Below are 23,395 nucleotides of genomic sequence, written 5' to 3'. Positions count from 1 at the left end.
GAATCATTTTATCAGACACATTCATTTACTGAAAGCTACTAAAGCTAGGTAACTAAGTTTATTAAATTCATTCACAATATGTACACATTCATTATTGATCTTATGCCTTTTAAATCAAAGAGGTCCTAAATTTGAGGCTGTTAGGGAGTTCATTTTTTAAATTTCTCTGATATGTGCATTTCAAGACGTTTGAAGGCCAAAAAAGGATAAGAAATAGCTTTAGAACCATGTTAGCGGCAGTAGATTATGTGTCAATACCTGCTCTCTCCTCATTTCCATCACTCTTTCTTTTTCTCTGTCTCCTCATCTTGCCCTGTCTCTTCCCCGAGCACTTTTTAATTTAGGCCTACTGAAGGCTATAAATTGTATTATATTAATTCTCAATATGTACACATTAATTATTAATCTTGTGCCTAACATGAAAACAGCTTTGTTAATTTTTCTTGTCACCTCACAATGACAGTAAACTAATTATTACATTACATGTGTCACGTTACATAGGCCTATTTTCAGTTTAAAATGGTGAAATTAGACAAAAGTTTATTAGTTTGCCTGATTATTTTTGTCATTCGACCTAAAAAAAAAACCCTGTTAAATATGAAATGTTTAGTTTAGCTCCTTACATCTCATCTCGCACTTGACCGTAAACTGAAGCGTCTAGTCACTACTTTGATTCGATTGGTCATCTTGAATGTTCTGACATTGACGAGCAGTGACAGACCATTGAGGCTCAGATGAACACACACACACACACACACACACACACCCACCCACCCACCCCTATGTGCCGCATATAGCGCATACCCACTTTTTGCACCACTGGTTTTATAGAATAAAATGATACATGCAATGATTTGATCAAATTAGGCCTATTTTAAATGGAAATAATGCACTACAAAAATATGCACATCACGTCATAGAGACATATGCTAACACTTTTATTTTTGCACACCATTGCAATGGACCGTAAAGAGAAACCCAACTAGAGAAAAATACAGGTCTAAAATAGTTGAGAATCCTCATTTGGAGATTTAACGTGCCTTTGAAGATTCAACGTCTGTAATCTATGGCAACATAAGGCAAGATCTTAAGTTTACTCCCATTCCCATATGGATCCAGGGTTATGGACTGAGTCCAATCATACCAGTTATTTCTATTATCATAACAGCCATTCACACCATGCCATCGATGCCTGCGTATCCTGACGAGGTCTCTCTCGGTGATCTCTCGGCTGACCCCAGGAAGCTCTGTGACAGGGACATCTGGTATAAACGCGTGTCTTTTTCTGCACTCTTTTGAATTCTTTTTCTCTTGCTTGAATTTCTCAGCCACAGAAAAGCCCATCCCTGATCTTTCTGAAGTCGGCAAGCTACTCTGAATCATCTTCTTTAGTGACATCTCTCTCCAGTGTGTCTGTTGGACCAAACAAAGGTTTTGCTTCAGATGCTCACTGCCTTGGATTTCACTTTCTGTTGATCTCTGACAATCAGATGTTTTGCTTGATACAGGTATGATTTGTGGAGTCTGAGGGCCATATGTTAGTTTGCTTGCTTGCGCTTGTGTAGTTTTGTTTCTGTCCTCCTCTGCAGGACGTCCATGATTGTTATGCTGATTCTTGGTATCCTCAGATGTTATGTTTGTGTCTGTCACCGTGCTGGAGACCTCATGGAGGTTAACGTTCAGCGTGGCAGGCTTGAGTATGTTGAGCAGGTCTGAAGGCTGTTGCATCTTTATGGAGGAATCTTGGATGGAGGAATTTAAAGCTAGACTAGAAGTAATGCAGGTGAATTGAGCTGGTTTCTCTGCCGCTATACGATGCTTTGTGTCACTGTGACTGGCAGAGGTGGCATGGCTTTGGGACATGTGCTGGTTATGGGAATGCTGATTGGACAGCGATGGTCTCAAGCTCGTGAATTGTTGTAAATGCTTGATGGACGAGGAATATGGTTTGATGGCACGGACGGGTATTTTACTCTTTCTGAAATTGGTGGGATATTTAACAGTATTACCTGGTACAGAACCCTGAGGTATTTCATCCCTCATGTTATTGTGGAAAACAGCTTTGCTGTAATTTCCCATGAGCGTTTGTGCTGATCCAGGAATACGTTCAGTGGGAATTAAATCCACAAAGCTTGAGAGCCCTTTTTCCGTGACTTCATTTACTCCAACCAACCTCTGCCAACTTCGTACAAGATTTTTCAAACGATTAACAAGATCTTTGTCTGTGCTTCTTTTTCTCACGTCGTTGATCAACTTTCCAAGCCTGGTTTCCTGGAATAAAACAATTTCACACACAATCATCATCATCATCATCATCATACATAGTCTCTGTTACACTTTATTTTTGCAGTGTCCTTGTTACCTTGTTCCAGGTGAATTCAGGTTGATTTAGACACTTTTTCCAAGTCATCTCAATGGCGGAAAGTGTCCCAATCACCCTAAGTTCACCTTGTGGAAAAAAATACTATGGAAGTCAATGGTGCCCCACAACTGTTTGGTTACAAACATTCTTCAAAATGTCTTCCTTTGTGTTCAGAAGAACACTTTTTTTTATTTTTTTTATTTTTTTACAGGTTTTGAACAACTTGAGGGTGTGTAAATGATTAAAAAATTTTCATTTTTAGGTGAACTATACCTATATATACTCAGTAAGATTAATTAACAACATGTAAGATTAATTAACAACATGTATAGAGTTAGAGTTAGGAGTAGTGTTTGGTTGAGGGTTAGTTGCATGTAATTATGTATAATTTACTGTTGATACTGTAGTAAGTACATTTAATATGTGTAACAAAGACACTGTAAAATAAAGTGTTAACCACATTTATCGAAACTGACAGTAAAGACTTTTACATCGTTACAATTTTTTTTAAATAAATGCTGTTCTTTTAAAGTTTCTAGGAAATTCATCAAAGAAAAAAAAAAATTATGGTTTCCACAAAAAAATATTAAGTAGCACAACTGTTTTCAACATTGATGATAATAAATGTTTCTTGAGCAGCAAATCAGCATATTAGAATGATTTCTGAAGGATCATGTGACACTGAAGACTGGAGTAACGATGCTGAATAAATTACATTTTAAAATATATTTTATACATATTTTAATAATATTTCACAATATTACTGTTTTGCTGTATTTTGAATCCAAATAAATGCAGCTTTGGTGAGCATAAGAGACTTCTTTCAAAAACATTTTAAAATTCTTACCGTCCCCAAACCTTTGAGCAATAGTCTATGTATATTTAAAAAATAATACAATACAATAAAATGAAATAGAATACGTTATTGTATAAATTCCAACAGACATATAACCACGGGTGAAGTTCATCACATTAACTATGAACATGTTCCACTATTGTTTGACAACCACAATTTGTCACTATATATTTTTTTTTACGAATTTGTATTCCATAGTGTATAGTATCATGTTTTTTGTTGTTTTTTAATGTTTCATTTGAAAAGTGTGCTTGTGCTATTTTTCCTTCAAATATAAATGCCACCTTTTTTGTGGCGTTTGATATTTTGTTATATATAATGCATTTCTGAAGGCCCTGTGCATCTGCTTCCAGTAAGAATGATTTCAGTCTTTAACTCTTATTTTCAGTGTGACAAACCATACCACAATACACACCTGTTGTGATAATAAACTCAGTGTAAACATAGCTAGTATCTTACCACTAGAGCCTCTTTAGTCATGGGGTAACTTTCCAGACAGCATATCACGTCCAATAAAGCCGTCATGTTCTTTATCTGCTGACAGAAGTATATTGCTAATGTCAAGTCAGGCTTGCATTGATTGCATACTGATTAATAATTTTTCTTTATGCTAGAAAGTCAGTTCCTGTGTCTTTTTCAGAAGTTGGTCATATTCATGAAAGTAAACAGGCCTCATGTATTTGAATCCACTCTCACATGTGCACCTGCAGAAGTGACACTTTCAGATCTCAGTTATGGTTCAAAATGCAAATGTGACATTCTTGGATACCCATTGCTGTAAAAATCTGCGAAATAAGGCCCCAGGGAGCTTGTTTAAAAAAAAAAAAAAAAAAAAAAAAACTTCACCACTTCAGCGAGATTTAAAATAAAACAAAACTAATGTTTAAACTTTATTGTAACAAATGTGAAATGTCAGTTATAAAAGGATGCACCCTTATAATATTTATTCAGGTAAAAGGCAACACTGTTTGTCATTTGTCTCAATGACAAAAAAAAAAAAAAAAAAAAAATTCTTAAAACTGCTTAATTAATTAAAGAAATAAAAAAAGTCTTGATTATGAGATAAATATACAAATATGGGCATTAAAAAACTACATACAGCTAGAAAATGGTAGAAAATGCCATTGAAATGCATGACTAAATGAAGTGACAGTTGCTAGTAATGATGCATACCCGACATGGGTATTTACTCACGTTATTTTGAGCATCGACGGCCTGCAGGAGCTGCTCTTTGAGTTGTTGAGGTCTCGATGAAGCTCTTTTCATTGTCAGACAGTGATGCTTTGTAAAACACCTACTGATAGATTTGCAGCAATAAGAACAAACACAACGTGCTAAAGCTCTTCAAACATGCACTCGTCACTCATGAAACCACTTTACAGCCAACCCCGTTTGAGCTCAACTGTCCGTGTCCACGCATGCAGGCAAATAACTAAACGGTCCTAAAAAGGGTCCAACAGGTGCAATAGTGTTTTCATATAGACCTACAGAGCTAGTGTGTGAGTGTCAATGACAACCACATAGGTATCCCAGACATTGTGATTAATTTAACAGTTCTCTTATTGTATAATTACATATACATTTTTTATGAGCCCATATTCACTGAGAGACTATAATACTTTTAAACTTTTTAAAATACTTTTAATTTGTTACACCACATGGTGTAACAAATTAATACGCATGGCTTCAAGAGAGTAACCACACTTGTTTTGTAATGAGTGAACTACAAAAACTTGAAAGGCATTTAAAATAATACAATATTAATTGTGACCTAACGGGACCTAAAATCTGCATTTTCCTTAATATACATCAGATTGCAGAGATTTCAAATGTAATAGAGATTTCAAACACAAAGATCGTGGACATGTAGTGTTGTTTGTTGTATATCTTGTTTGACCCAACTGCAAAGTAAAACAACTTTTCAGTGCCTGACAATAATGAAAGATGAGTTTTGCCCACATTTAGGTACAGCAACCTCCTGGATATTGTTCAGTGCGCAATTCAATAACTAAAGAGAATATTTTACTATGAGAGTCAGATGTTCAGGAAACTGACACAAGAAATCAGAACATTCCTTCAGGTTTTCAGAACATCCTGTCCTACTTGCTGAATGGTCAGATGTTTTACTTTTTATTTAATTTTTTCCTCCTTGAGGATCTGCAGAGTAACAGCTAAACTCTTCGGCTCCCTGCAGCCATTAACATAATGTTCTGTAGCTAGAATCAAAGTGCCAAAAAAAGTGAGGCTTGATTCATCATCAAGATTTGTATTGGCATGTAGAGGATGATGATTTGGTTCACTTAATAGTACTAATAGTAGTAAATGTGTCTTACTTATGTGACTTTCTAAACATGTCAGGAATGCAGCAACAGTGTTTATTCATTCAGTCTGGCTTCCAGAGAGTAACCACACTTGTTTTGTAATGAATTAATTTGACATTGCAATCAAATGAATAAAGAGTTCTAGAGTTCAAATTTTGGCCATGAAGGTCAGTAGCGGACCACATGTATCCACTAACTAACACATATTCATAACTGGCATTTGTAACTCTTTAGGTTTTACAATAAATAATAGGGATGGTAAATCAGAGGAACACAAGAACATGCTATTACATATTCACGCATGCGTATTACGTGTTCACGGGGTGTTTCTTGACAGAGTGACGTCGGTAACTAGTGGCCTGGCAGCAGATACAGCCTTTTTAGTCACTTTCGCAGATCCATGTGAACGGGGATCGTTATGTACATCGGTGTCGTGTGAACATCACTACATACATGTCTGAGCAAACCACCAGTTTCATGACGTAAAGTATCTTATTAAAAAGGGGTGATAGCTTATCTTAAGGATTTAAGATAGTTGAATTTCCTTATAGCCATTGAACATGCATAAAGATGCAGTTTAATGAAAGTCTTTATGATTTCTTCTAGAGCTAGAGAGATGCTTGACTGAGGGAGGTAGTAAAAGTTGTGTTGTTTTTTTCTGCAGGTCAGCAGAGAATGACGAACTTTGATGTTGTGTTGGCTGTTACTGGCTGACTGATGGAGTTGGCTGATCGGTTGGGTTGTTCAGATCGTGATCGTGGCTTTTTAACCTTCACAGATGTCACACCCAGGGGCATCATGCACTCATGCACCAGTGCCCTGACACACCGCAGCCACACTAGCGCTGTATGACTTATAGGCTATTAGTTTTATTTCATTTTCCTTTTTTTATTCAAAACATTTACAAACTTCTTAACTATAACATGAAAGATCTAATATTCCCTTTCTCATATGGGCCTGTGAGTAAATGTATTTTGTTGTTTAAATACCAGTTTATAGACTAATGATATGTTAGTTAATCTATAATGCTGTGAATCAGAATTCTGAATTTACAACACATACATTTTTTCCACTTCTCCCGAAAGACATGAAAGTAAGTGGCTGGTGAATTGGGAAATTAATAGAGTAAACTTTATAGTTACACAGTGTGTATCTAACATAAAAAACACATTGTAAAATTATAGCTATTTGAAAAGATTAGGCTAATAAGCTATTTTTTTGCTACTACTATGTGCAAATATCAGAAACATAAAATAAACATTACATGGCTGAAAACACTGAACCATTAGATTTATGCTGAGCGTGTCTGTCTCTGGTTCAGCGCCAGCCAAAGCGCAAACGCATTTGAATTTAGCAGTTGATGATGTGCCGCACTGAACGCTCTAATCACACCCGTGTGATCATATCAAATATAAAAAAAATATTATTCATTTTTGACTCTTGGAAGCTGCATTCAAAAATCCATTTGGTTAAAAAATCCGAGGAGGCACGTGCGCACATGATGCCTCTGGTCACACCCATTGAATGTGGACAGACCAATCTGGAAGGTCTAATTATGAGAGGGAAAAGATTTCTGTCACTAAACTCTGATTATTGTAACAAATGAAAAAAATGCAAGTTAGGTGGACATGGTACACATCAACATTCAGAAAATTAGGAGACAATTATTTTGAAATGAGACACGACACATTATATTGGGTTGCATTAATTAGTGGTTCAATCATAAGGCATGCATAAAAAACACATGGAGTTGTAACCCAAGTTGGTCACTAGCATTTTTATTAATATCTCATTAGTAGTAATAGTAAAAGAATGCAGATTAAAGTTAATTTCTATGATATTCTAAATTGAAATCTAGAAAAATAAGTAGGCCAAAGTAAGTTTTGATTGGGTGAGGTCGGAGGTTAGTCCCGCCTCCCGGAAGAGAGTTAACGGGAGAGCGCGAAGAACAGAACAGAACGAGAGGAGCAGAGAGTGACTGTGATGGAGAAGAAACAACGCAGAGCGACGCGAGACAGAGTATTCGTGTTTATAGCTCTTAAAAAGAGAAAGAATCCTTCCTAAAAATAGCGGACTCCTTGCTCCTAGGGGAACCTAGTTCTCTTTACAAGACTTGATGTCAAAAATGTTATCTAAATTGGTTGCATGCTTGGGGTTGTGCTTCCTCGTCATGTCCCGCTGGGTCTACCACAAAAACCAGGCCGGATGCTGCATGGAGATACTTTGCAAAACAAAGTTTGTTGAAAAACTTAGAGGTTGGTTTGAAAAAGTGTGACCTGAAAGCTAAAATGATGGATGGATTCATTCATTCATTCATTCAATTACTCCAGACTCTAGTGTGTTGTAGACAAAGTGAAAAGTATAAGGGCCTTGTGTGGGTTTGTTTATATTTTAATTTTGATGGTTGGTATTTGAATAGTCTTGGCACATTTTTCAAGTAAAATGAATTATGAACATCCTCTATAGAACAGAGTAATATAACAGTGTCATGTGTATTAAAAAAAAAGGACTATAAAATGTATTCACCAAAAATATCCAATGATTCCCGTTGACATTCAGGAAACTTATCATTCCCTCGTAGTCATCAAAGTTCACCTGGGGCCTCGTTTATAAAACTTTGCGTAGGATTTGCGTTAGAAGTGGCGTACGGATGAAACATAGGACGTGCGTACGCACAGAAATATTCGGATTTATAAAACTGTGTGCACGCTCATCCTACGCAGTTTTCCCTTAATAAATCACAATCAATTCTAAATGTAGCGCCGCTTTTGCGGCTTCATGTCACGCCCATAGTTGCCCATAAATAGTCCGTGAAACGCCCACAAGTTAATATTCATCGATTGCCAAATCATGGCAAACACAGAGAGGAAAACCAAGAAACATAATTTCACTCAATGTGAAGTAGAAATTATCGTTGGCGAGGTGGAAAAGAGGAGTTAAATGTTGTTTGGAGGGCACAGTGTGGGCATTACTAATGCCAAAAAGACACTTGAGTGGCAAAAGGTTGCAGGCGCCGTTAATGCTGCAGCCTCACAACCTCGGACCGTGGCCGAAATAAAAAAGAAATGGTCGGACATCAAAGTCGATGCAATAAAGCGTCTAGCGCTCCATCGCCAGAGTGTGTCTGCCACGGGTGGGGGAAAGGGGACACCGGAGCTGACCCCTCTTGATGAGAGACTGGTGGCGATTATTGGGGAATCCCTATTAAGTGGAGTGGTGACTTAGCCTGACTACGTCAGACTTCGTACTTCCGCTCAATTTAATTTCGCTTCTGTACTCAGTCTGAGTTAGCGACCGTTTTCCTCCGGCCAATCAACGAACAGAGGGCGGGCTGAGAGCCGTGACGTAGACGCTGATTGTACCGTGGATGCGTAGATTTACTTCACATAATCTGCAAAAGTCGTTCACAGCCATGTTCACTCCGGTATTTCGCTTGATGGTTTAGTTTTTGCATCATACATGTGTTTACAGTGGAAGTTAGATGCGGCTGAGCATGCGCATAACACACGCCATAACCAAACGTTATGTGATTGGCTTACGGGTAACCAATGATTTTAAACTTCAGACAAGCGCCCCTCCGCGAGAAAGAAAGCGCTTTTCAATTATGCCATGCCAGACTCTGTCTACGAAGCAAAGCGAAATAGCAGAGTTTGGTATTGCCAGGCTAGTGGTGACTGAGGCGGAGGGGGACATTGACGTGCCAGATGCACCGGATGACACAGGTAAGTGAAATAAGTAAAATGAATGCAGTCAAGTCACATGTATGTAGGCTACACGATTACAGTTTATTCATATAGAACAATCTTTATTTCAGTCGCTGGGTGTTCCAGCTGTGGTTCCGATGCTGCAGCTGAGCAGCCGTCTGGGCCCAGCGTCTCCACGGCACGCGGCTCTCAACCCTTCAGCAGCGGCCGTGTCCTCAGCGATGCAGTCCTCGAAATGCAGAGTGAAATCATTAACTCAATCAGAGAGGTGGCCAAGGAGTTGGGCGAAATCAAGACTGTCCTAACTGAAATAAACTGCACAATGAGGGAATTCTTAAATAATATAATGGTTCCACACCTTTTGTTGTTCTTCACAAGTGACGCATCACTTCCAGACGCTGGCGCACAGCAGCAGCATTTGGCTCAAATGCCTGGGGATGGGGGTCAGGGTCGGGACCAACACAGCCATCGCCGTCAGGGGGTAGAGGCACGTTTTGAAGCTGTGCCACATTGTGTAGCACAGCACATGCCAGCACAATTTGGCACACCTTTTCAGGAGTGTACAATAACCTCCCTCCAGTGCAGTCGAGCTCCACTATAGCGCGAGCTCGGCTGTGGCACATGTTGTAGTGCCTTTCCTCTGCACTATGTGGGTTGAGGAAAGGCGTAAGCAGCCACTGCTTGAGGGGATATCCACTGTCCCCTGCAAGGATAGTGAAAGGGTTAAGACATTGAAGTACAGTAAAATGTGAAATGTCTATTAATCAAACGTACTTAGAAGCCAGCCATCACGCACAGCACCAGCCTCGAGTCTGCGCCAAACTGCTGTCTTAAAATGAATGAGTCATGGGTTGACCCAGGCCACCGAGCTACTACATTAGTGAGCAACATGTCTGCATCACAAATAATTTGGACATTGATCGAATGGAAATGCTTTCGATTAATGAAAGCATTTTCATTAACATTCGGTGCCCTTATGGCAACATGAGTGCAGTCAATAGCACCGATTACATTTGGGAAACTACATAGCTGCAAATTGAGCTTTCTTGTTTGCCTGTTCACCCGCCGTGTATGGAAACTTTATGCAATCATGGGACAAAGCTATTATGCCTTTTAACACGTCTGGCATTACCCGGCTAAGGGTCGGCTGAGATATACAGTACCTGACCTGTCAGCCAATTCCCTCTGAAAAGTGGCAGTCGCCAGGAATCCTAGTGTTGTCAGGACTTGAAGCTGGACTGGCACGGCGTGGTTCCTCCGAGTGCTCCTCTGTAACGCTGGGCCCAAAAGACAGCAGAGGTCCAACAGGACGGATCGAGGAAGTCGGAACCGGCTCATTAGCCACTCGTCCTCGTTTGCCAGCAAGTCTTCTTGCTGTCTGAAGATGCGTTCACTCCGAATCCTTCCATTTGCCACATCTTCTAAAAGCGCAAGATTGTGTGTCATTACGCATTGTGATGGCATCATGGCATTTTATTACCATCCATTTGATTGCATCTGACAAGCTACAGATGTGTTATGAGGATGAATTGCATAACATGCCAATATTATTGCAGAACATATTTCACTTTTCTTTTTGCAAATATGTGTTAATTTGCATTTCTGTTGTAATCTTCGTTTGATTTTGTTTGTTTTACACTGCAGATCGATCAAACGGGTGTTCGTGTAGGCTGTTAATTGTAAGACTTGCTTTGTGAAGTCTTCATATTATTTATGAGAGGCAGTATTGCCATTTCTTTTACACAACGGTCTACAGTTTAACACACTTTCACGTGTTTCTTCCATCTGCCGACGGTGTCGCCATTTCTCATTTCACCCGTTTTTGTGCGTACGCCTGGGTCAGAGTTTGCGTGAAGGACCGCACATTTTCCCGTCAAGTTTGCTTTTTATAAATACCAATTATTGCGTAGAGAGCGGCGTACGCCTTCTTTTGTGCATGCGCAACGTTTATAAATGAGGCCCCTGATCATCAAAGTTTCTCCTTACTTCATCTTTTTCCTCATAAATAACACCCGCTGTGTGATCTAGTATATTATCCTATGTCCCTGGTCAAAGTTATTCACCAACACTTGAAAATAGCATTGGATTGTCCAAGAACAAAAGATCAAAAATAAATTATAGTTAGCTCATACAGTGTTTCGTTAAAATCGACTTAACAGACTTAACAATGGCTTAACATTGTCATCTTTACATAGGTTACTACTATATTCCTCCATGCTTATAGATAATTTTTTTAGAGCAAAGCATTTCCCAAAGGTATGAATCTTTTTTTTCTTTCTTACCTCCCCCTGTTTTCAGCTCTGAATGATGCAGGATATAAGACCTTTTTTTTGTCCTTTGACTGTGTGATGGCAATGACTATCTCACATGCTTTCTAGACCACAGAGCTTGGATGTGCAATGGGATATTTGAATATAATATTTAAGGTGGTATGAGTTCATGTAAACAAAAGCTTTATGATATGATTGAGAATTGCATAATACCTGGTGTACAAAAGGCCACTATTTGGGTTATATTCAAGTGTCTTAGTTCATTTGCTATATGAAAATTGACGCTTTCGTCGCAGCATCCGTCCAGCAAACCAATCAGCGTAAAAACACTCTTTGGGCGCATACGCACTAATGTGCTAGACAGAGCGGCTCCATTTCTGCCTTCAGCGGGCAAAGGTGTCGAATTTCAACTGCTCAGTATTAATAATTTCTAGCAGTGCACTTTTCCATATAATGGCACATTTGTTTTTCCTATTGTACTGTATTAATCATTGTAACTTAATATTCACTGTGGAGATTACTGTTACTATGTTTATTGTGACTACTATTATTTGTTATTGTTATTTGTACTTATCTATTTTTCTTATATCTTTATTTATAGAAAACCACACACACATGCAAAGTTGAATTTATTCAGTGTACTGAGTTGTGGTGACAATAAATGGGTTATTCCTGAATACCTGATCATCTCTGGTAAAAGTCTCTCACTGGACGTTCTGTAGTGGGTCTGTTATCAACCAGCAAAATCAGCTTCTACTAACCAACATTTTTACACCTGGGCTGATGTGTCCTCTGAATGACCCTCAGATGTTTGCATTGTCTTGCATCTTTTTGGTTGGGGCACTGCTTCTGGTGGATCAAAATAATTTGAGCGATGCTTTGCTGGTCTTTCAGATAGGGATCTCTTGGCCCATTGCTCCTCTTGCTGGTCATTGGTCTGTTGTTTTGGTGATGCACCTTGAGACAGACTATCAAGATTCTGCGTCATTCGATGCTGTGTGTACCTTCCTTGCAGAGAGTTAAACATCTTTGTAATGACATCTGCAGGCTGCAGGAACTCTTTCTGTGTAATATGTGATGCTTCCTGATTGAGAACCACTGCTCTACATGGCAATTTGTTTCCCTTGTTTGTATTTCTTTAGTATTGTCTTTGGAGAATCTTCTTTGGTCCCCAAACAACAAACCACTCCAAAGGGGAAAATGCCCATTTAGTTGTTCATGAGGACATTAATGATCCCTGGGCAGTAGAATTCATTATTTTTTTCACCCGGTCTTCTCTAGAACACAATAAAATAAATGTGTGAAGGGAGATTTGCCATATATAGTCTTGGTGTTGCTGCTTCTCTCCATGTCTTCTACATATGGTTGGAAGCGTTTCATCCATAGTAGGCTTAGACTTCAGGATTTTTTGGTCCAGTGTGTTCTTTGTAGCCATAACCGCATTGGAATTGTTTGCTGACATGAACAACATAGACACATCCTGAAAGAGGTTAAGAGCTTTTTGTAGGGTGGTGCTGTTAATAAGGACAAAACAGTAGGTGGCATATTCCTTTACAGCATTTTCGCTAGTTTTCTTTGAAAATCCTTGAGTTACAGCCTTTATTATGTGGGATGAACAGAGATGGATTACTGTGAAATTCACTGCATCTGCACTTTTCAGTTTTTGGCTGACAATTAGATGTGCTCTGTTTATATAGGATGAGACACTTTCTTTATTGAAGGCCAGGAGGAAACTACTAATGAGTGCCTACAGCTCAAATTGGTCTCGACCTGGAGGACCTTTCCAGGGAGAACAAGTCCAATAAAGGATTCCCCTGATTGGGAATGCGTGATATGACACTGCTTGTAGCATCTAGATGCAGTGTGATTGTGGTGTTCATAGACCACCATCTGTGTACAAGTGGACACCAAATGGGTCCACTTGTAAGTGTTGAATATAGCCTGCCATTTGAGAGGCTGTACCACTAAACTCCTTCATGATTTTCTGACAGAGCATCATCTCCATGATAACATCAACATAGAGTCTGGTGCTTTTCCTGACTTTACCAGATATTACTCTTAAGACATCCATACTAAGTTGAGTTACCTCTCAGAATGAGAAACTCATGAAAGAGCACAAAAGTGCTTAAAGCGAAGCTGTGGTGCTCGTTCGGGCATGTCAAATGCTTCAGCAGATTGTATAACACCAGCCTATCATCAGTAGTCAGGAGATCATTATTCTGCCCTGAAAACTGTAGTTTGGACTAGGTGGACAAGGTCATCCAGGTGGATGCTGCACACTGCTGGTGGGTGAGGAGAGACTCCTGATATGATTTTGTGGGTGCTTTGGGTGTAAAACAGTACATAATAAAGCATTATATATGTGTTTATTATAATGCTTCCTTACTTCTAACCCAGGGTGAATGTCACCACTTCATGGTGGGTGCTTCACTGAGGGCTTGATATTTTCATGAGATTGCACACGTTTCGGAGGTGTGCCAGCCTTTCCTCACAGAAGGCCTTGTGTCCTCCTTTTCTCAATGGACCAGACCTGGGGTTGGGTATAGGTGGTTCCGCAGTGCTGTCCTTCGGCTCATGCCGCAGATGGTCATGAGTCCTGTGATGGTTATAGCGGCGACCCTCCAAGATCCATTTATACTGCATGGCTTCCTGTGGTGTCATGCGCATCTTTGGGTCCCAACTGGAAAGGTTAGTAATACATGGTCAGTGCATTTACATTCAACAGAAAAATACACAAATCTCTCGAATAGTAATCAAACTGAACATACGTCAGGCAGCGCCGCACAAAATCCAAAAAGGCATGATCGGTGGCTCCCTGAATACTGGCCAGAGGTCTACATTTGGGGTGTCTGATGGCTGAAGATTTGGCTACTGTCTTGTGTTTCCACTTACCAGCTTTAATAGAACAATACCAGTTCAGCACAAATGACACAGACTAAAAACTGGAAAAATCACATCATGTGTGTGTTTTGAGCTCACCAAAGAACGCAGTCCATAATTTGGATTTTTCTGTTTCATCAACAGGAGGCATTCCAAGCACCTAAACAATAAAACACAATCAATATAAACTCAGACATTAAATGAATATTCATGTTTCTGAAAGCAGACTTTCATACACTGCCTTTACCTCCATTCTACAGGACAGCTGATCAAGCTCATTTCTGCCGGTGAAGATGGGCCGCCCATTGTTGAGCTCTGCTAGGACCACATATCTATGGCAGTGCTGTAGGGCTGACGTAGCATCAACTCAGGTGCACGGTACCACCGATTTCCTATGTAGCTGGAAACTACAGTGGAAGAAGAGAGGCGAGAGTCATGAAAATGCAAGAATAATGAACCTCAAATTTGACTTGTTATTTCACATTTAAAGCACATAAAACTTTACTCACCTTGCTCATCCTCATAGCAGCCGCATCCAAAATCAGCCACCTTGATGTCAGAGTGCTCTTCGTCGATCACCAGGATGTTTTCCTATACAGAGCAATAGCATAATAGAGCAATTTATTTCACTGCAGATCTTCCAACAGTGCATCAGACCAAAGACAAAAAAAACCCCCTGAATACTAATGACAATGTAAATGAAAAGGATGTTGAGTGCACTTCAGCATTGAGCTGGCATAATGACAGATCAGCTTCTTGGAAAGCCCTGGAAGTGTCACTGTTTAAGAATCTCATTCAGGTTTGATCTATGCAGAGATAAAAACACGCAATTTCCTTTAGAATCTGATCAAGATCTGAGTTTCTGCTACATGTAACAATGTTTTAGTATTTTAAAAAGTGTAGAAACTACTCAAATATATACTCGCATTCACACTCACCCCAGAAGCTCGAAGGTGATGCAGAGATGTTTGCAAAAGATGAAGGGCTCTTTCATTTGGAAGGTGCTGGTGCTGGTGTCTCTTTCTTTCTCGAGCAGAGCCTCCAAAATCTTGACCTCTGTCATGAAAGTTTGATCATCTTTCCTGTTACACAACAGAGACACACTGGGTTAAACCTGAAGAGTTCCAGCCAAACAGCAGCAACAGTTTTGAGTTTGTTTTAAAGCTACAATATGTCATTTTTTACAACGTGATGACGTAATACGTGGCGCATCTCAAAGATGGTACAAGATGGGCATTTGTGGTTAAAAAGTGTATATATATGGGGTTTTTTTTGGTGGAAATGACCTTTCGTTTCGCTGGATAAGACCCTTATTTCTCGACTGGGATCGTGTAGATGTCCAGTCAGTGTTCTGAGACACGCTTAGGGGACTGGCTGCTCCAGCCTGACAAATAAGCTTTTTTTAACGCTATTTGAGCATAATAAACCACATTTATGATACAGTTGTTCTCAGATTTCATTGGGGATTTCAAATATAAAATTTAATCGTAAGCCTGGTGAAGAGCTTTGGAGAATTTTATGTTTCCCCATTCAAAGAGATAAGAGCTGTACTTGCAGGACTGAAAAAGCTGCCCGAGAGGCGTTTCAAATATGACCGCTGAGTGAAATGACTTGCCTGAAAGGGACTTTGCTTGAGGTCACTTTACGTCTCCAGTGTGAATGAATCATTATTGGTAAAATACTGTAAATTAAAATAGCATACAATTCAGAATTTTGAAATAATTCATAACCACAAAAATGTAAAATTAGACCACGTTACTCATAGCGTGTATTTTACTGACACTAGCCTACTACTGATGGAAGTTATGTCCTTAACTATAGTGAGTACATTCTTTCCTGATCATCTATTTATCGGTGATAAATCACTTTATTATAATTTTACATACTGAGATGATGATGATAGAAAAACAAAAAATGTTTACATTTCTGAAGAACCACTGTTTGAAAACTTCTGGCCTAAAAGGAGTTTAATAAAGGCCAGTGGAATATTATATATTTTGCCCAAATTTCCTGTATGGAAAAAGAATGTTCTTGCAAAAACAATAGGACATTTAACATATGAACCGAAGTGTGAAATTGAGTTTTTTGTTTTTTAAAACAACAGGGGGGTTTGTCCCCCCAATATAAGTCAATATATAATTGCACATTGGTGCTCACAGAAGAAGCATGTTGTAGAGTCTGCAAGGGTCAGTGGTGTGTATGTTCATGTGGACATCAGACGCCCCAAACACAGCCATGAACACTCCTTCTGACTGAGGATCTGTTCACTGTTGGTGTCAATCACTCTTATTTTTCGTTTGAATTGTTCTTTGTTCAGTAATTCTGACCTTTTGGCATCTCCTGTTTGGTATCCAGTTTGACTAGTTATTTGTATAAAAGAAAGCTCTAAACAAATGTAATATTTATTTAATTTCTCACAGTTTTAGTGTTACACTGTACATGTTGCGGAATATCTAAAATTATATTCTGAAATGTTTTTCATGTGCACTTTGGTGTGCACAATAGTTCTGAATTATATGGACTCATATCATTTGGTCATTGTTTTGGATATTTCCTTAACTGTTTTTCTTAAACCTTTTCTTTAACTTCAACTGTTTTGCATTAAAACACACTGGGATGTTTGCTGAAACTGTTTCCACCAGCCATCGCTGCTTACAGCCACTATGTTCCTTCTGGCAGTCAGCTAATGGCTGGGTCAGGGGCTTCTGTCATCGTCTGGCACAGTGCCCCTTCCCATACATATGAATTTACTCTATAGTCCAATGTATAAGCACCAGAGATTCAGTTTTCCGGGCAGCTTATTGATCTCCAGACTGCATAAATGTCCCTGTGCTCTTTCATAAGGTCCCCAAGAAACAAAGATATTTACCCTGTTACACTTACGTGCTGCATACTTATATTACTGATATTATAAATAGATATTAAAATGTAGCACAACAAATGTGGACTGCAGGGAATTAACATGAATAAAAATAGAAAAGACCTGAAAGAAAGAAAGAAAGAAAGAAAGAAAGAAAGAAAGAAAGAAAGAAAGAAAGAAAGAAAGAAAGAAACTTGATATAAATCTGGAAAGCTTTAGAATTTTAAGTTTTCATAACGAAAGTGTTTCAAATGTTATTCTGAATTTTCTGAGTCAGATGGGTAAAGGTGAGGTTGAGAAAATGATGGGCTGATTTAATTAATCAAACAATTAAGCAATGTCTCTTTATATGAAGAACAAAGAGCAGAGCAGGATCTCAGTTGGTGGTGCTCTTAAATCCAGCAGTTAATCCAGCAGAGATTATATAAACCACAGGCACAAGTCACAGGTCACATATCCTACAGGATCTGCTCAACAGGAGCTTGGAGAAGTTGTGTTCATTGTTTTAATAAAAGGAAACATGATAGTGATAATAGATCTAGTGTTGATGCTCTTGGACCTGACATACACCATCCTCCATGCGGTGGTTCGCACTGTTCTCCGGCCGCGTCTGAAGTCAGTGTCCGGGGAGGTGTGTCTGATCACGGGCGCTGGCGGAGGCCTCGGGCGGCTCTTCGCGCTGGAGTTCGCCAGAGAAGAGGCCGAGCTGGTGCTGTGGGACTGCAACACTGAAGCCAACGAGCACACGGCCAGGCTAGTGAGGGAACTTGGCCGCAAAGCGCACGCGTACACAGTGGATCTGTCCAAGCGCGAGAGCATCTATCAGACCGCTGACCGCGTGCGGGAGGAGGTGGGTGACGTCAACATATTGGTCAACAACGCGGGGGTCGTTGCGGGGCGGCGGCTGCTGGAGTGCCCGGATGAACTGCTGGAGAGGACCCTTCTGGTCAACTGCCACGCGCTGTTCTGGGTAAGACCTTCTAAATCAGGGGTGCTCAAATAGTACCATGGTAGTGCTATGTATTTTGGACATGACACCACTATATTCATTAAGTGCCTTAAATATTTGTGGTTCTTTGATAGGACTGAAAACAATTTACCATAGTATTTGTAATGTAAACGTTGTACTGTCCAAACCATATCATATATATATATATATATATATTTATATTTTCTTGCGCGTCAAGCGAACATGCTTGAGCTTCCATTTACCACAACTGATGTGTGAGTTGATTTTTATATGTGAATAAAAGTTTTATTCTAAATTAAATGTTTATCAAAATTTGGATTAAACCACTCAAGTCATATGGATTAGTTTTACAATCTCTTTATGAACTTTTTGAAGCTTCAAATTTTCATTTGTGGGTGAACTAACCCTAATGGGATTCATTAATCTGATCTATTTCAGTTCAAATTGCCAGCTAGCACACTCTAAATGTTACTCATATAGCACGGCCATTTAAAGAACAAGTCATATTACTTGTATGGCATTAGCACAATTATTTCTCATTTGATCAATGTTTATGAAGCCACCTACAACCTCTTCAGCACAATGGTAACCACAGAAATGTCAACAGAAGCTCCTTTAAATGTCAAACATAACAGCACAGTTCTAAAAAACACATTTATTCAGCTTAGCAAAGCATGCTGGCAACTAGAAATCCACTGCTAAAGTTTCAGTTATCAAGACAATTTCATTACAACATATTTACTTGTTTTTTTTCTCAATTAACACAGGAAGTTTAAAATACAATATAAAGTTGATGTAATGACCAATATTATTATGTCAACATCAAAATAATATTTGGAACTTAAAAGGCTTAATTAAATCAGTATACTTTCTAGAATGAACTATGGAACCACCAAAGTACTTTTTGTAAGGGCTGTCAGTAATTTTCAAGTAAACTTATCTAGCGGGTTCAGGTGTGTTTGAGAACTCTCCAGGAAGGTTGATGTCCCGGAGGACTGAGCACCTCGTCTGATTGACAGACTGCATTTATTGCCTCCTGTGTTGACAAAGTACATCTGATGGTGACTGTGCGTGATGTTTCCATGCTGTTGAAAGTTAAGGAGATATTGAATTGCAGTCTAAAGCTGGAGTGGAAAAGTGCAGTGACTGTAATCTGCTTGATTTAAAAGGTTTAAAAAAAATGGCTTATTGTGCATATGACCATAAATCATGTACAATGAGGAACAGGACATTATGAACCAGATTATCAAGTCACTAATCATGACAGCAGCTCAGAACTCTGCATAAGTGTTATTATATAAACGGTCAATAATACGAAACGATGCTTCCTGAGGCATTTGAACACACCTTTAACCCTATTTTTAGTTGCAAAACTCACCCCATGAGCATGAATTATACGTCAAATGTGTAGCCTTTAGAGAAGTTTGTTATTATTAAGGTTTGAAGAAATGCAACTTACAAATTGTTCAGTGTAAGTACTATGTTCTACTTACACTGAAGGAAGGACTCAAGACCAGAATATCAAAGACTTAGTGTGCGGTCACATAAAAGGTCAATTTGTGACCCATTGCGAAATTTGCGCTGCAGTGACACGTTTTGACTTGATGTGAAATTACTGAATGTATCGCCTCCAGTTGAAATGAACATCCGGCAAACAACAGTAGCCTATATGTGTGCAGCTTTAGAGGTGTAGTTTGGCACAATCTTTTATTTAATGTTACAACAAAAAATGTAACTAAACTGCTTCACTGCTTGTTAATATATATATTAACAATATATATATAAAAAACATTTGCCGAATCTAAGTAATGTGGAGTGAGCCGGCCGAGGCCTCCGCCAGCGCCCGTGATCAGACACACCTCCCCGGACACTGACTTCAGACGCGGCCGGAGAACAGTGCGAACCACCGCATGGAGGATGGTGTATGTCAGGTCCAAATTAATTAATGATGGACATGCGTAATACACAAATCTGTAATGATGAAGTTGCAATTTAGTACATTTAAGAGACCTACAGAAAACAACATAAAACAGGAAGTGATATCAGAGGACCTTCATGACTGTGCATCAAGGTCAGTAAGTCGATTAAGATGTTTTAATTGGACCTTTATAAAAAAAGGCTAGATCATGTTGTAAAATATGATTTGGTGAAACTATACCGTATTGTTCTTGTCATATTTTATTACCATTTGATATGTGAGATAATGTGAGAAATGTTGAAGGGGTCTGAATAAATTTTGGTTTGACTGTATACTTGATGTTTACATCACATGACACAACGCTGAAAACTGTTTCTCTAAATTTTTTAAACGATATTTCTTTCTTTTTTTAATTTTTATTGTGGACATCATATGTGTAGTCATTGACCCAATGAAACTCAGGGTCTGGTGGCCCTCAATTTTTTGAAGATCTTAAAAGTGCACAGTAAGTCCCGCGGCTTTTATGCACATCGCTGTTTTAACACCAGGCAGAATGCAGACCGGATTACCTCCAACAGCACCTTGAGAAACATTCAGCTCAAATCTACACATAATTCTTTACAGTGCATTAAGAAACAGCTCCAGTTACTTATTAGGGATACAGTTAACAAGCATTATCATGTAACTGTAACCACTCTCAAAGGCCGGATTACTTCAGCAGCAGTGACTGAGCAGATGACTCGTCCAAAACTTGTGTGAATAACTGTTAAAAAAGAGTTACCAGGGTCTCCAAGGGTCCTTAAAAAGTCTTACAATTCAGTTTTATCAAATTTAAAGTCACCATGAAATCAAAATAACTTCTCCTCCCTCTTGCAGCAACTTCTCTTCACTGATGATGTGTTTACTGGCTTGAGGGCGGGGCAACATGTCACTCACATGACATGAGATCCACCAATCGCAAAACAAAACCATCAAATTAATTAATGATGGACATGCGTAATACACAAATCTGTAATGATGAAGTTGCAATTTAGTACATTTAAAATATTTGAACCTACTCACTAACAAACAACACACTGAAGTTAAAATTACAATCAAGCAATTTAGTATGTTAGTCCACACATGAAAATAAGTGTACTTCTTTTAAGCACAACACAACATTATTAAAATGTACTTTAAAGTAAAACTTTTCAATCAACATTATCACATAGTTAGACTATCTGCAAGTGCAGTGTTTAAAAAAAAAGAATACTTTTTTAAGATTTGAATAACTCTACAAGTGCACATTCAATACAATTAAGTGCATTTCTTTTTCACAAGGCTAAACATACTGTTTTCTTGCTTTGACAGATGACAAAAGCCTTTCTGCCACAGATGAAAGCCAAGAACCACGGACATATCGTTACTGTTGCAAGCACTCTTGGTCTGTTCAGTACTGCTTGTGTAGAGGTAAGTTAAACAAATATACAGTTTGTAAAGGTTGTAAAACTGTTGTGTCTGCAACCCTTAAATGACATTAAAAGCTTTTTGACTGACTGCTCGTGTTCTCTTTCCTGTTTTAGGACTATTGCGCTAGTAAATTTGGAGCTGTAGGTTTCCATGAATCCCTGACTCATAGTTTGTTAACAGAGGAAGGTGTGGAGGGGGTGAAAACCTCCCTGATCTGCCCGTACATCGTCAACACTGGCATGTTTGCTGGATGCCAAATCAGGTGAGAAACCGGGAAATAAATCACTAAAACTAAAAAAAAAGCCAAAGCACAACCAAAACAATGTTCTTCCACAAAATGCATGCAGTTTTGTTTTTAACCGCTAGAGGGCCAAAAGTGTACCTTTAAATGTAATTACAATGCACCAACATGTACATATTTATTGTATCAAATGGTTAAGTACATTGTAGTTAAGGCCGCCTAATACAGCCTACAGCAAATGGACACGGTGTTTGATGTCAAACCAGGTTTATTATAATTTATTAAAAACTTTGAAGCACTAAAATTACTTAGCGGAAATAACTAAAACTGAAATAAAAATAAACCAAGCAAAATAGTAATATTTAAAAAAGCAAAAACTGAAAAAAGAAGACGACAAAAACAGCAAAATTACAAAATATTTAACTGAAATGAAAAAGAAAGCTGACAATATAAAAATAAAAGCTAATTCAAATTATTAGTTAACTTAAAACTTAGTTAACACCAAACCTAATGCAACGTGCCTACACATCTGAATATGATGCGTTTTTGTCGTTTTGGGAGCCAGTGATCACCATATGCTTGCTTTGGAAATGAGCTGTACGAACAGTCTTCAAAAGATTGTTATATTCCACAGAAGAAGAAAAAATGGCTTTGGAAGTGGAACAACATGAGGATGAGTTCACAATGAATTTTTTATTTTTGATTGCTATTCCTTTAAAACTATTCCTCTACAGCACAATGGATGTCTGTCCGTCTTGTTGCGCAACAGAAACAATCTCCTAATGTTCACGCTAGTGTGTCTTCATTCACAGGAAGGAACTCCAAGGCCTGATTCCACCCCTGGATCCTCTATACTGTGTTCAGGAGTCAATGAAGGCCATTCTGGCTGACCAGAAGATGGTCTGCATCCCCCGCGTAATGTACTTCGCATTCCTCTCACGGGCGTAAGCATCTCCACTGTCCTAAACACAGCCTGGCAAAGTCCAGTTTGCTTAGACTTGGATTAAGAGATAGCGTACACAAAACTCAAGCATTTGCATTAATCGTTCTATGTTGTGTCTTTTCTTTAGGTTGCTCCCCTGGGACGCTAACGTTGCAACTTATCGTTTTATGGGAGGCGACAAGTGCATGTATTCCTTCATTAAGACCAAACAACACCAACAGGCTGTTAACGGTCACGCGAAATCCTCTTAGCTATCCTGTGATACTTCAGTTCCACACATCATCCACATTCCAAGGAGAAAAACCTACAAAAAAAACCTTTTGCCTGCTATAAAAAAAACAAAAAACAAAAACATTTCAAATGTACTTTATGGGGACCGACAGAAATATATATATATATATATATATTATTTTTCTGTACAAAAAACAGTAACACTTTAGTTTAGAGTCCAATTAACTAGTTGCTTATAAGCATGCATATTACTAGGATAATGGCTGTTTATTAATACTTATAAAGCACATATTAATGCCTTATTCTTCATGGCCAGATTCTACATCCCTTATTCCTACACAGTACCTAAACTTTGCCTTACTAACTTATTAATAATAAGCAGTAATTAGG

At 38.7% G+C, this 23,395-nt stretch overlaps 3 protein-coding genes across 3 annotated transcripts; 1 reads left to right on the top strand and 2 right to left on the bottom strand.

Annotated features, from left to right (window-relative positions):
- Positions 1-904: 904 nt before the first annotated feature.
- LOC307150633 (mediator of RNA polymerase II transcription subunit 26) lies at positions 905-4,579 on the bottom strand. The gene is made up of 3 exons (XM_079858017.1): positions 4,413-4,579; positions 3,678-3,752; positions 905-2,271 (listed from the first exon to the last, which is right to left on the bottom strand). The coding sequence occupies exons 1-3, from the start codon at positions 4,482-4,484 to the stop codon at positions 1,051-1,053; spliced, it is 1,368 nt and encodes a 455-aa protein (XP_079714143.1). The 5' UTR covers positions 4,485-4,579; the 3' UTR covers positions 905-1,050.
- Positions 4,580-13,899: 9,320 nt separating this feature from the next.
- LOC307150813 (dual specificity tyrosine-phosphorylation-regulated kinase 4-like) lies at positions 13,900-14,709 on the bottom strand. Its single transcript, XM_079858353.1, has 4 exons — positions 14,641-14,709; positions 14,493-14,553; positions 14,282-14,408; positions 13,900-14,193 (listed from the first exon to the last, which is right to left on the bottom strand). Exons 1-4 carry the CDS (start codon positions 14,644-14,646, stop codon positions 13,941-13,943), a joined length of 447 nt encoding a protein of 148 aa, XP_079714479.1. The 5' UTR covers positions 14,647-14,709; the 3' UTR covers positions 13,900-13,940.
- A 2,916-nt stretch (positions 14,710-17,625) lies between these two features.
- LOC307150020 (retinol dehydrogenase 10-like) lies at positions 17,626-23,105 on the top strand. The gene is made up of 5 exons (XM_079856752.1): positions 17,626-18,223; positions 21,492-21,590; positions 21,704-21,852; positions 22,644-22,775; positions 22,902-23,105. Exons 1-5 carry the CDS (start codon positions 17,774-17,776, stop codon positions 23,023-23,025), a joined length of 954 nt encoding a protein of 317 aa, XP_079712878.1. The 5' UTR covers positions 17,626-17,773; the 3' UTR covers positions 23,026-23,105.
- The last annotated feature ends 290 nt before the right edge of the window (positions 23,106-23,395 follow it).

The sequence above is a fragment of the Squalius cephalus genome (genome assembly GCF_949319135.1).
Source record: "Squalius cephalus genome assembly, chromosome: 22".
In the NCBI taxonomy this organism is placed as follows: domain Eukaryota; kingdom Metazoa; phylum Chordata; class Actinopteri; order Cypriniformes; family Leuciscidae; genus Squalius; species Squalius cephalus.
This window is presented reverse-complemented; position numbering and strand designations above follow the sequence as displayed.